Source organism: Electrona antarctica (assembly GCF_951216825.1).
Source record: "Electrona antarctica genome assembly, chromosome: 11".
NCBI lineage: Eukaryota > Metazoa > Chordata > Actinopteri > Myctophiformes > Myctophidae > Electrona > Electrona antarctica.
In genome coordinates this window covers 10316404-10328666 of record NC_136792.1, presented here as the reverse complement: position 1 = coordinate 10328666, position 12263 = coordinate 10316404, and the positions used below count along the sequence as shown (strand labels likewise).

The window sequence follows — 12263 nt, the reverse complement described above, 5'->3', positions numbered from 1 at the left end:
CTACTGAGTGCTCATCTCCTGCCTCCTGGTGGAAGAAGTAGGCCTACTCAGATATTTTACTTTCAGTAAAAATTAGCAATAATACCACAATATTCAAATACTCTGTTACAACAAGTAAAAGGCCTGTGTTTCGAAATGTTACCTGAGTAAAAAGTAGGCAACTACAAAAGTATTGGCATCAAAATATAGGCCTACAACATTTTATTTAACAAAAGAGCTATAACTGTAATGTTTTTTATAAATGAAAAAGAATGTCAATAAATATATTGTTTTAAAAAAATATATATATATAGGCCTACTACCAAAAGAAAAAAAAAATATCGGTAGGTCTACCTACCTAGGTAGACATATTTATTTTTTAGGTTGAGTTTCCAATTACCTTTTATTTCTACTCCACTATACATCTCAGATGAAAATGTTGTACTTTTACTCCACTACATAGATTTATTTGAACTTTTTTTTATGATCAGCACTTTATTTGGATATTTTTACAAATAGACAAACACAAAGCAACAAACACAAGCAACAACAACAACAGAATATGTATGCATGGACATTATGGATAGACAAGATAAACAAAGAAAAATGAAACATGTTTTTTTTTAAATTAGTTTACACGACCAAACACGTAGCATCATCAACCGTATCATATGTATACTAAGACAGTGAACAATCAAAAGGGCACTGCCTGACCATGGATCACATCAAGGGCCTGCAACATGACTGAGGAACACGATCCACTTCGAATCATATTTATCTAACTGATCTTAAAAGATAACTTCTCCAAAGCAGTCACAATACCAAGCTGAGTGAACCATACATGTGCTGGAGGCAAATCCTCAGACTTCCATTCCTTAACAATGATTTTCCTGCCCACCATACGAATCGAGTCAGCTAGAGGTGCGGGGAGATGTTTTAATGGCGATGTATGACCCAGAATAAACAGAGCAGGTGTATAAGGAATATCCTGGGAGTGATTTGCATTATATTCTCATGAATAGCACTACTTTGTAGATTTTGATTATTATTACAACGTGCCTGCTAGTACCTACAGAGTACTTTCCTTTTTTTTCTCCATAGAAGTACGTTTTTAAATGTTCTGATGAATTGATGGAGGACCCTGATGTAAACAAGTCTTTTTCTGGTTTTATCCTTGTAGCAGTTTTATTGACTATTGACTTGTGCTTTCATTTGAAATGTACCCATTCTACAAACTATGAATACAATTTTCAATCAATCAATCAATCATCTACATTGTGGTATTGATACTTTTACTTAAGTACAAAATGAGAGTATTTTTTCCACACTGAAAGTACTGAAATGTAAAACAGCAGATCCACAAGGTCACAATGCGTTGTGACGCATGCGACCTTGTAGGTAGGCTACTATAGGTATAGGCTATAATATCGCTAAAGTGGTTAATGTAGGCTATGTTTACACCATTGACTATAGTATAGGCTACTTTAGTTTACCCCTAAGCCAGTGCGGTTCCCAAACGTATTCATGTCAAGGACCCCCAAATTGACACTAATTAGCCCGCTGACCCCCATTTGAAAATATATGCCAGGGACATCCCCATAAGAGAAGATTTTTACACTTCTAGCAGTGATTCTCAACCATTTTAATTTCAAGGACACCCAGTTTGACATGAATTAGTCTACGGACCCCCATTTAATGGTATTTCTATGATTGGGACACCCCATTTATATTGTAAAATCAATGTTAATTTAACTCTGAGAGTGTACAAATGGAACCAAATGGACCCGTTAGTTAGGGTCCATTTGAGTTACAGACCCATAAGGGTCCATTTGGTTCCAAACTGTCATTTAGCTGGGGACCCCCTGGAACCCCATTAAGGACCCCTGGGGGTCCCCGCACCCCACTTTGGGAACCACTGCCCTATTAAGCTATATTCTTTTTCCTTTTTTTCGATTTTGGCCTTAAAATCAAAAATCGAAATAATTAGTAAAAACCAAAAGTGGAAACTTGCTCAAAATACTTTCATATACTCTTTTATAACTGACTGTGAACTTCTGATGTGCCAAATAAAACTTCATAAAATATGAAGTTGAAAAAAAGTTTACTTCGCTCAGCCGAGTTTTGAAATTGTCTCATATGAATACAATATTCTCCAGCGCGACAAGGGAAAGGTTGCAGTGAAAAGGATTGGGACGCAGCCATATACAAAAAATGCATTACGCGTCATCAGCAAAACACAAACGTTGTTGTACGTCACACAGGAGCGACGGTCCATGCCTTCAGCAACAGAACAGAACATCACGATGGAGAAGCAGGAGCTTCATCATGTTAAACTGAGGGAGTTTGGCTGCGAGCAGAGCTTACTGTCCCGACCTGACGGCTCTGCCTCCTTCACCCAAGGTCTTTATTGATTATTGATTGATTGATTGATTGATTGATTGATAGGTAAACACTTAAGTAGCAGATTTGTTATCGCACCCCAACTCTGATCATTATCATGGTGTCGCTTGCCTACAACAACAGATTCGTTGCTTGCTGTACGGTTTCTTTTCACAATTCAATTGTTTTTTTTTTTTACAGCTGTTAACGTTTGAGATTATTTCACGTGCTGTTGGGTATCGTTGCATTATTTATCAGTTATGTTTTTGTCATATCTGCTAAGTAATAAAGCTATAGCTTTCTAATAATTGTAGTGGAGTAAACCAAACGTGCAATATTTGCCTTAGATGTAGTGGAGTTGGGAAGTGTAAAATCACACCTGTGTGAAGTGAGGGGCGCTCTTATCATCATCTCATCCAATCCAAGCCAATCACAATTTGCGTCCTCCTCACCCTAGGCCATTAAAACAATGCTCCAGACTTCCCAAAACAAACTGGTCAGGTTACTACTTGGCCTCACTCCCCGAACCCACCTCACCCCTGCCCACTTTGACAGGCTGGAATGGCTTAGGGTTGACGACAGAGTACAGCATCTTGCAATGGGTCTGGTCCACAAGATTCGATACAGCACCAAGATACCCTATGTACCTGTCTAAATACTTCCTTTATGTTAATGAAGTCCACACTCACAACACCAGAGGGAGTTCAACAAACAATGTGCAACCCAGATTCGGCTCAAACAAGGGACTAAATTAATTTTGCTCCTATGCCAAAAGTGGAATGCCCTAACAACAGTCATTAAGACATGCGAATCCCTTGACTCCTTCAAAACCGCTCTCAAAGGACACCTACGGACGGCTGCAATTCGAAACTGGCCCCTGTAAAATGATCCCCCCCCACCGCCCACCCCTTTTCCCCCTCACTGTATATGATTTTTTCCCCCGTTATTTCCCCCCTCTATGATGATTTCCTGTTGTTGGCTATATAGAAGTGTATATTTGTACGTCTCTATATGTTATAATTGAACAAGGTGGACCCTCTTGTAAACAAGTGTAATGCTTTATTGCGTCGTCCACTGACAGTTGACAGTTTTTGTATTGAGTTGTGTTTGAAATGTACTGTAATTCTGCAAACTGTTAATAAATACTTCAATCAATCAATGTTTGTGTTACGCATTTTTTGTGTTTACACAAACGCTCAAAATTGTCCATTCATTGTCAATGACATTTAATGTTTGTGTAGGACAAAGTTTGTGATCACACACACCAAAAGCTGGACATAGAAGGGCTAGTGCCCCTCAAAAATAATATAAAATGTAGGTAAATGTACCTAAAATGATACAGATCTAAGCATCATGTAATATATTATGCAATTTCCCTCTTTACAAATCTTGAACAATCCCCTACTTATGTATATACCGCTGTGGTTTTGTGACATTATTACTACATTCCGCAATACATAGGCAAATCCTACAACAAAAAAAACCCTTATGACAAAATAGTGAAAATGCCAGATCTTGTAGATGGGCTATTTTAGAAAATGTTTGAAAGTATGAAATGGTTAAACTTCTTATTTGGCATTACCTACTGAGTAATAAGACGTGTTATAGAGGCATGGATAATTGGGATATGAATACAGGTGTTCTTTGACATTCTGATTTGCGCTTTGATGTGCCTTGGGCACCAAAACGTTAGAAACCTTGAGTGGCCACTGATAATAATATGTATCTGTCCTTGCAGTGGCGCTGTCGGGACGTAAATAGTGGGGGGACAATATTCAAGATGGAGAGTTGAGACTAGAGTAGAGAGCAACTGCAGTTACTGCACGTAGGGTAGGCTATATAGCCAGAATGGTCATTGCGGCGAGAGGCAAGCATGCAGCGGCAGCCAATACACAATGACGATTGTGCAACAAAATGGGAATTGGGAACAGTGCTAGAGTAGGCTAGTGCTAGAGAGGTTGGCAAAAATAAATAAATATGCCCCCCAATAGTGCGGGGGGCATTCAGACCCATGTCTATGTCTATGGCGCCTATGTCTCCTTGTCTCTGTATACTGTAATATGATTCAACCCCTGTCCTGTGCTCTTGTGTCTGTGTGAAGGAGACACCAGTATGTTGGCAGCTGCGTACGGCCCAGCAGAGGTCAAAGTCAGCAAGGAGATCTATGACCGTGCAACGTTGGAGGTCGTGATACAGCCCAAAGTAGGACTACCAGGTGAATGAGACTTGCGTGTCTTGATCTGCAAGCTCAGCAAAACACATTGCAAATTGCAATGCGACCCTTGTGAGCTTGTATTTCAGCACCGTTAAAGGGGTATGAAATAGTTAACCCATTTAGGCCTGATGTCGAAATTTAAAAAATGTCTTCAAAATCCTGACAGTTTTCTGAAAAACCTTATGTTTCTGTATCAGTGGTGCTCAATATTTCAAGGACCCCAAAAATTATATGTAATTGGCCGTCGACCCCCATCTGAAAATATGTTGTTCCAGGGACCTCCCCAGAAGCAAAGATTTGAGTCAAAATGTTCACGCTGCAATAATATTTATTCAAAGATTTGAGGCACATTTTCATGATTTTTCAAAAATAGCAGACCTACAAGTTCATAGCGCGGCACTCGGTGCTGCGCTATGAGCTTGTAGATCTGCTATTTTTCAATAGCTAAAGTATAACATAATGCTTTAAAACACCAAAAGGGGTTCCCGCTCAAACACTGAAGTGTTTTTCCCCCCACCCCATCCCATCCACTCTTGTCCCGGTGTGTGTGGACAAACGTCTGTCTTCAATCTTTTTCCGTTCCGTCCTCAGGTGTCCAAGAGCGAGCGCGAGAGCAGTGCGTGCGTGAGACATGCGAGGCGGCTCTGCTGTCTTCCCTCCACCCTCGCTCGTCCCTCACTCTCATCCTCCAGGTGGTGCACGATGACGGCTCGGTATCCTTTTTCGTACAAATTCACTTTCTGTACATTTGAATCATTTTGTGGGATGGTTTTACTTTACAACAAGTCGTTGCTGTCGGGAGGAAACCTCATAACTCCATTTTTGAGGTTTTAGAGTTTTTGTTGGCAAAAAATCAGTGCTATTGAACACCCTTTACGTCTGTGTGTTGTTTCGAAAATATTGAACAATGGAAAGTAGTAAAAAGTGCTTTGGACAAAACCTTAACTCCATTGGACCCTCAAAATGTCTGATAAAGCAACTAACTCCACCACCTCTCCCCCTCTCATGGAAGTAATTGACAATATATAAAGTCACAACACCAACTTTGATGTGGATGTATTGCTTTGTTTTCAAAATATATGTTTTTCTTAATTTCCTGAAAAATGTATATTTTTCATTTCCTGAAAAATGAACATTTTGGGGTTATGAGGTTTCCTCCCGACAACAGAGAAGTGCAAGCCCAGAGCAAGCTTCAGCTACTATGCTGTCAACATTACAAAGAAGCAAAAGCACAAGAGTTCAAACGATGTTCCTCCTCTATTGTTAAAATTCCAGGTGAACTTGGAGAGGGTTTTATATGCTCCGGTGATGTTCAGACACACTTAAGTGCGATCTTCATTCAGGCTTGTTCAGATGTTTGATGTGCAAAGGTTTCTCAGATGCAAAAGAATGCTTTTCTAAGAGTTTTCTTATTACCATTTTCTCATCCTGAATATTCTAGTTATTTAAAGCCACTCTCCCCTTCCACAAGTCACACATCTATAGATATATAAGATCACTTACACTTTCATTTGTGTTTTTTATTATTGCTAGTCAATTTGAGCTTTGAAGTGCATGTGAACGGTAATAATTATGGTTGAAAAGGAATTCAGGCTCACAATGTCTAACTCCCAGGAGGCTGCTATTTGTTATGGAAAATATTTGCCTGCTCAGAATCTGGTCAATGCAGGCGATGTGCACTAAATCATTCTACCAGTAGATGTCACCATTGAGCCACTTCTAGGGCATGCAACAGTGCACTGTATTGCACACTTGCTTGACTGATATGACCAGGAATTTTACATTTAAGCAAACACAACAGAGTAATTTAGAGTTGTCACCCTTTATTTACTAATTCATCTTTTATGATTTATGCATTGACAAAGAGATCAAGAGTTGTTGTTGTTGCCAAGTGTTCTTCCTTATCCAGGACACAGCTTCTATCTTGCTGCTTGAACGCTGCGTGCATGGCTTTAATGGACGCAGGCATGGCCATGAGCTGCCTGTTCTCTGGAGTCACCTGTGCCATCGACACCGACGGTCAGATCATCACTGACCCCACTGCAGCTCAGGAGAAGGTAACCTCGCGTCACCAGGCTTTCCACCTCGGAGGAAAGCCTTGTCTGTGTTACAAAAGTGCCGTGTGTGAACCGGTCTGGAGCGGATGATAATATCGTTACGTCATGTTGTAGTGTTGTTTTGTAGTCATCAGGCAGGAAGAATCATCCGGAACTTCCTTTTCCCTCAAACAGGAAGAATGACAGTAAAAGCTCTCGTAGCTCTCTCTGCAGCTTTTATTGAGAAAAATCGGTTTGAGGGAAAAGGAAGTTCCGGATGATTGTTGACTACAAAACAATACTACAACATGACGTAGCGATATCATCCGCTCCCGACCGGATCGTAAACCCGAAAAGGAATGCTGCCCAGGCTAGGAGAAGGTAAATGGATCACAATTGGAGCATATTGTTGTTGCTTTTGACATGCGTGAGGCCACTTTCCCCCAATCTACACAGGGAAAAGGTGTTAATGTAACTTGGTTAACAGTTGGGTTCCATTTTGTTCCTAAATATCATTTATCTGGAACCCCAAGTTGGAGAACCAGAGTGTGCTAGATTCTAGGGCGTTGTGAATATCGATTCTGTGTACAATGGGTTTCGGAAACGTCCTACGTTGAATATGTTAACTGAGTCCCGCCCCTTTTTGCTGACCTCACAGGAAAGTCGAGCTCTGATGACCTTCGCCATAGACAGTACGGAACGCAAGGTGATGATGTCATCAACCAAAGGGTCGTTTTCAGTCCATGAGGTCAGTTGGTCAGGAGCGATGTGTTTGAATGCCCAAGGTAGGACATAAAACTACACTGTATCCGTCTGACGGGGGATATATTGGACATATATTGGACATACTACATCGGTATGCAATTCTACGCAGCGGATGTGTTCCAATCACTATACGTAGTCCGGACAGTTACGGACCCATGCAGTTTAATAATATACAGTCACACCGCTGTCTCATCTCAACCCAATGCGCGACCCGTGAAGTAAAAAAAAAAAAAAAAGACGGGAGGGAATAAAAACACAACAGGCTGGTGGTGTTGGCTTGTTGCTGCTGATTCAACGCACTGATTGAACTCCACTTCATCTCCGCCTGTGTTATGTTATTGACAACGTGAGCGAACACCAGCGCTGCAAAAACAGACAGATCTACAAGCACTCAACGCGTTGCAAACGGCGCTGCAGAGACAGGCGCATCTGCGGGTTCTCAACGCATCGCGTCAGCGGCGCGTTGAGAGCTTGTGGATCTGTCTTTTTTTCGACTCGCGACTCGCTGTAAACTGTAATCCCATTGAACGAATATATCGTCTATCGGCGATTTTGGGCCAGACGATGGGAACATTTTGCTATATCGCCCAACCTTACCGTATGGTGGTAAATGGTGCATTTATATAGCACCTTTATCCAAGGCGCTTTACATAGATTGTGCATTACATTCACCCATTCACGCACACATTCATACACCGATGGCTGCAGAAACCATGCAAGGCACCAACCAGCACATCAGGATCAATTAGGGGTTCAGTGTCTTGCTCAAGGACACTAACTCTGGGGGAGCCCGGGTTCGAACTGGCAACCTTGCGGTTACCATCCGGCCACTCTACCCCTGACCCACCGCCGCCCGGTGGACTCCATGTTGCTCCCTGGATGGAAAGAAACATGCATAATGAGCTATATTCAGCCAACACTTCCGCGTTCAGCTTCCTTGGTCTTAATTGTGCATGTTTCTTTCCTTCCAGGGAGCAACATGGAGTCTACTGTACGGTCTTCGCTTCCTAACCTTATTTAATCAACCTTGCCTCATTCTAGGCTGTGCATCGACGCGCGATGGATTCACTTTCTTAGCGCGATCAAAGTTTAGACTTTTATAAGGTCTCAAAGATCGCAGTTTGTCTCATTTTGATATATATATATAAAATTACTGGATTAAATGAAATTAAAGAGATTTTTTACGTTCTGGCACATGCGGGGTGTGGCGATTAAACGCGTTCTTGGCATACTTTGTGTTAAATCACATTACCCACACTTGTACATAATTTGGTGTTCATATATTCGAACGGGTAAGGACTAGTACCTAAAAGTCATGTATTGCACCTTTTTGAAGTACACATCTCTCTGCATTTTGTCCACACAGCTGCAGCAGTGTATAGCCGTCAGTCAGAATGCATCAGAGAAGATCTTCCAGTTCTACAGAGATTCCGTCAGGCGGCGATATTCCAAAACACTCTGAAGAAGAATCTGACCTCAGTCTCATTCCTCGTTTGATTTGTCTTTTGTTTACCAACCATACAAGTCTGTTCATATTAATAAATGTTGATTTGTTAATTTGGAGTAGCCTGGCTACTTTCTATGGCATAGGCAGCTCCCGGCAGGATCCGCCGGGAGAACCTAGACACAGCTGCGCGACATGAGACTAATTAATTAGATCGACAGAGAGAGAGAGGAGTGTGTGCGTTAATTTAACAAAGGTGCAGACGATCAGAAATCAGCAGAGTGATCGACGTTTGCGCTACTTTATGCCGTATTGAAGTGGACTCGGACCCAACCTTTTTTTTTCTCCCTGGAAATAAAAACGTCTGGGTTTCCGAGGCTCATTTGGTGTGGTGTGTGTGTGTGTGTGTGGGAGTGAGAGAGTGCTTGGGTGACAGAGGAAGGGCGGCACAGAGTGTAAAAGAAGCTTTTTGCTGGAGTTCAAACCTTATTTGTTAATTTGTTGTAAGATGGCGCGCATTGGCGTCACTCAACAGTAAAATTAGGCTTCAGACCAACAAGGGTACATGTGGTTAAACTGCTGCACACAAACCCAGCTTTGAATAGAAACAGCTGCACACTGCTATGGTACAGTACCAGTGTTGTTTTTGGCAGCAAATTTTGGTTTTAGTCATAGTCTCTTCAATAGTTTTCATTTGGTTTCAGTCACATGGAATGTTTTAGTCGACTAAATATCATAAGATTTCAGTTGACTAAATCTACAGTTGATTTAGTCGACTAAAGTGTATTTTGCCGTCGTAATGACTGTTTACATGTTGTGAGCTTGTAGATCAGCTATTTTCAGCATGCAACCAAGTGTAAAATGACTTATACTGGATCTCTTGTCCACTAGTCCCTAACATTTTAGTCTAGTTTTTATTTGTTGACAAAATTGTCAGTATATTTAGTCTCAGTTTTAGTCATCATAGCTTAGTTTTCATTTAGTTTTTGTCAATGGAAAAAGGTAGTTGACGAACATTTTTGGTCTTGGTTTTAGTCGACAAAAACAACACTGCTTGCTTCAAAAAGTGCCCCTCGGGGCACAGGTCTCCACCAAGCCAGGTCAGGTTGTGGCCTCCTGGTGGCGCTATAATAGGCCAATGTGAAAAGGGTGCCATTTCTTCATACGCCTTTGATGGCAATTGGATGATTTGAGGCATTTTGCATTTTGTTCCAAAAATGTGTTTTGCAAAATTCAACCTGTCGGTGGCGCTATAACAGGCCAATGTGAAAAGGGTGGGATATATATTCCTCAGCCTAGTAAGAAAATGTGTGAAAGATTTCACGTAAATTGCACGCTGCGTTCATGATTTGAGGCTTTTGTTCAAAAGTGGGGCAATCTTGCAAACCTTGAAAGCCAATTATAGCCAATTAGGATGGAATATGAAATATCAGACAGATCCGTCTTGAGCACATGACTATAGAGATGCTGTGTAATGATTTGTGAGATTTTTAGACAGAATCTGGAGGAGTAATATCAAAAAATGTGTTTTACAAAAGTCGGCCTCCTGGTGGCGCTATAAAAGGCAGATGCGGAAAATGCAGGTCAAAGGTTTGTCCTTGGCCTCTAGGGAGTGTGCATGCAACGTTTCACGCAGATCGGTGCAGTTTTAGGTAAAAAATCACACCCGTGTGAACTGAGTGGTGTAAGGTTTTATATAGCATGATCAGCTGTGGTCTGACGTAATGTCTGACGTAATGAAATCACCGTAATGAAATCACACCCGGGTGAACTGAGTGACCACTTTCCTAGATCTAGGCTATTGAGCTCTGATCTGACGTAATGAAATCACACCCGGATGTGATTTCACAACTGGCTTTTTTTGTGCAGAAAAAATGACCACGGTTGCTACGGTCATCCAGTTCACCCGGGTGTGATTTAATTACGTCAGAAATTATTTTGAACATAGCAACCATGGTCATTTTTTTCTGCACACAAAAGCCAGTTGTAGGAGTGGTTTACACCACTCAAAAATGTGAAAAAGCTGCCTCATGGTGGCGCTATAACAGGCCGTTCTGGAAAATGTGGGGCAGAGGTTCATCGTTGGCATCCAGGGAGTGTGTGTGCAAAGTTTGGCATCGACCGGGTTAACGGTGCCGGAGATAAGCTGATAACGGACGGACGGACACACGGACGGAGTGCAAAACATACTCTCTCCCCATGCCTTCGGCCTGGTGGAGACAATGAACCACCTGACACCAGGGTCTAAAGTATCAAGTATCATGGAGATCACCAGCAACCACTGCACATGTCCTACTTGTTGTATTAACATACCCGTACTCTACCATACAGATTCGTTAAAATAACCATGTATTAATTAAAATAAGTCCTGAATTGTAGCAGTGATCAAAAGCAAAACATTTCATTCATGCACATACTGTATGCACAAGATAAGACCTCTGGCCAACATATCGATGCTGTCAAGCAGAAACCAGCTAACTGCAAAACGTTCATCTTCCAAGTAATGAAGAAAACCATATATTTTTTTTAAACGGCAATACTGACTTTACTTTAGCAGACAGTTTGAGGGTCCAATGGAGTTAGCTGTTTTTTTCTACTTTTTAATACTTCAGTGGTTCAATATTGTTTTTAACCAACACACAGATGTAAAGGGTGGGAATTATGGGGGGGGAAATAAAAATGGAGTTGGCTGTCTTCTGCCAGACAGCGACGATATGGCATGACGAGAGTGATGATGAATGTAGAATCAAGTGCATTTATTTTCCAAATTTCCATAGACCTTTTCACTTTTATTTTTTATTTACATATAATGTAACAAGAATGTCGATCACTCAGGGGAATGTACAGCATATCTGACATACTCTCTCATTTGATACAATTAATCTTTATTGAAGAGACAGGATCATTAATTGTTCCACACATATACAGTATCAGTTCATCCATCTGACCATATTCATTTTATTAAAAGTTCTGATTCTGTTTTAACCACCCGGTATACATTGCTCGGTCCAATCAGGAACTAATTTAGACCTGGGACACCTGTAATTTGCACAGTATTCACAATGAGGTATTTACTGCGTAATGTGAAAGGTGGGGTATAAGTACCCAGGACCAGAGTTGAGAACCATATGGATCTATTTTACAAATTCATTTCCCCCCCTTTAATCTTAATACCAGCCGGGGGAAATGATATTGATGCAAAAACAGATGCTCAGTGTTCTACGAACTATAAGGCTCAGTTATAGTTAATCGTAATCCATGTCATATGACAAAAGTTATTATTTGGGGAAGAAAAAAAGAAAAGTTCTGTTAGAAACAAGTATATTTGGGGGGGTAGCACTGAAATGTCTTGGAAAACGGTAATCGACGAAATGTTTTCGTCTTAGTTTTAGTTGACGAAATCAACACAGCTCTGCACACTAAAAATAATATTGACAAGACATTT

General features: G+C 41.0%; 1 protein-coding gene across 1 annotated transcript; it reads left to right on the top strand.

Annotated features, from left to right (window-relative positions):
* Positions 1–2220: 2220 nt before the first annotated feature.
* On the top strand, positions 2221–8931 carry exosc5 (exosome component 5). The gene is made up of 6 exons (XM_079514565.1): positions 2221–2379; positions 4460–4573; positions 5165–5286; positions 6490–6630; positions 7268–7357; positions 8741–8931. Exons 1-6 carry the CDS (start codon positions 2253–2255, stop codon positions 8834–8836), a joined length of 690 nt encoding a protein of 229 aa, XP_079370691.1. The 5' UTR covers positions 2221–2252; the 3' UTR covers positions 8837–8931.
* Positions 8932–12263: the final 3332 nt, after the last annotated feature.

Excerpts from the sequence above, each read along its gene's own strand:
- exosc5 (XM_079514565.1), top strand. The coding sequence starts at position 2,253 with ATGCCTTCAGCAACAGAACAGAACATCACGATGGAGAAGCAGGAGCTT. Across the intron at positions 4,574-5,164 it reads GCCCAAAGTAGGACTACCAG|GTGTCCAAGAGCGAGCGCGA; the intron begins GTGAATGAGACT and ends TTCCGTCCTCAG. Across the intron at positions 6,631-7,267 it reads CCACTGCAGCTCAGGAGAAG|GAAAGTCGAGCTCTGATGAC; the intron begins GTAACCTCGCGT and ends CTGACCTCACAG.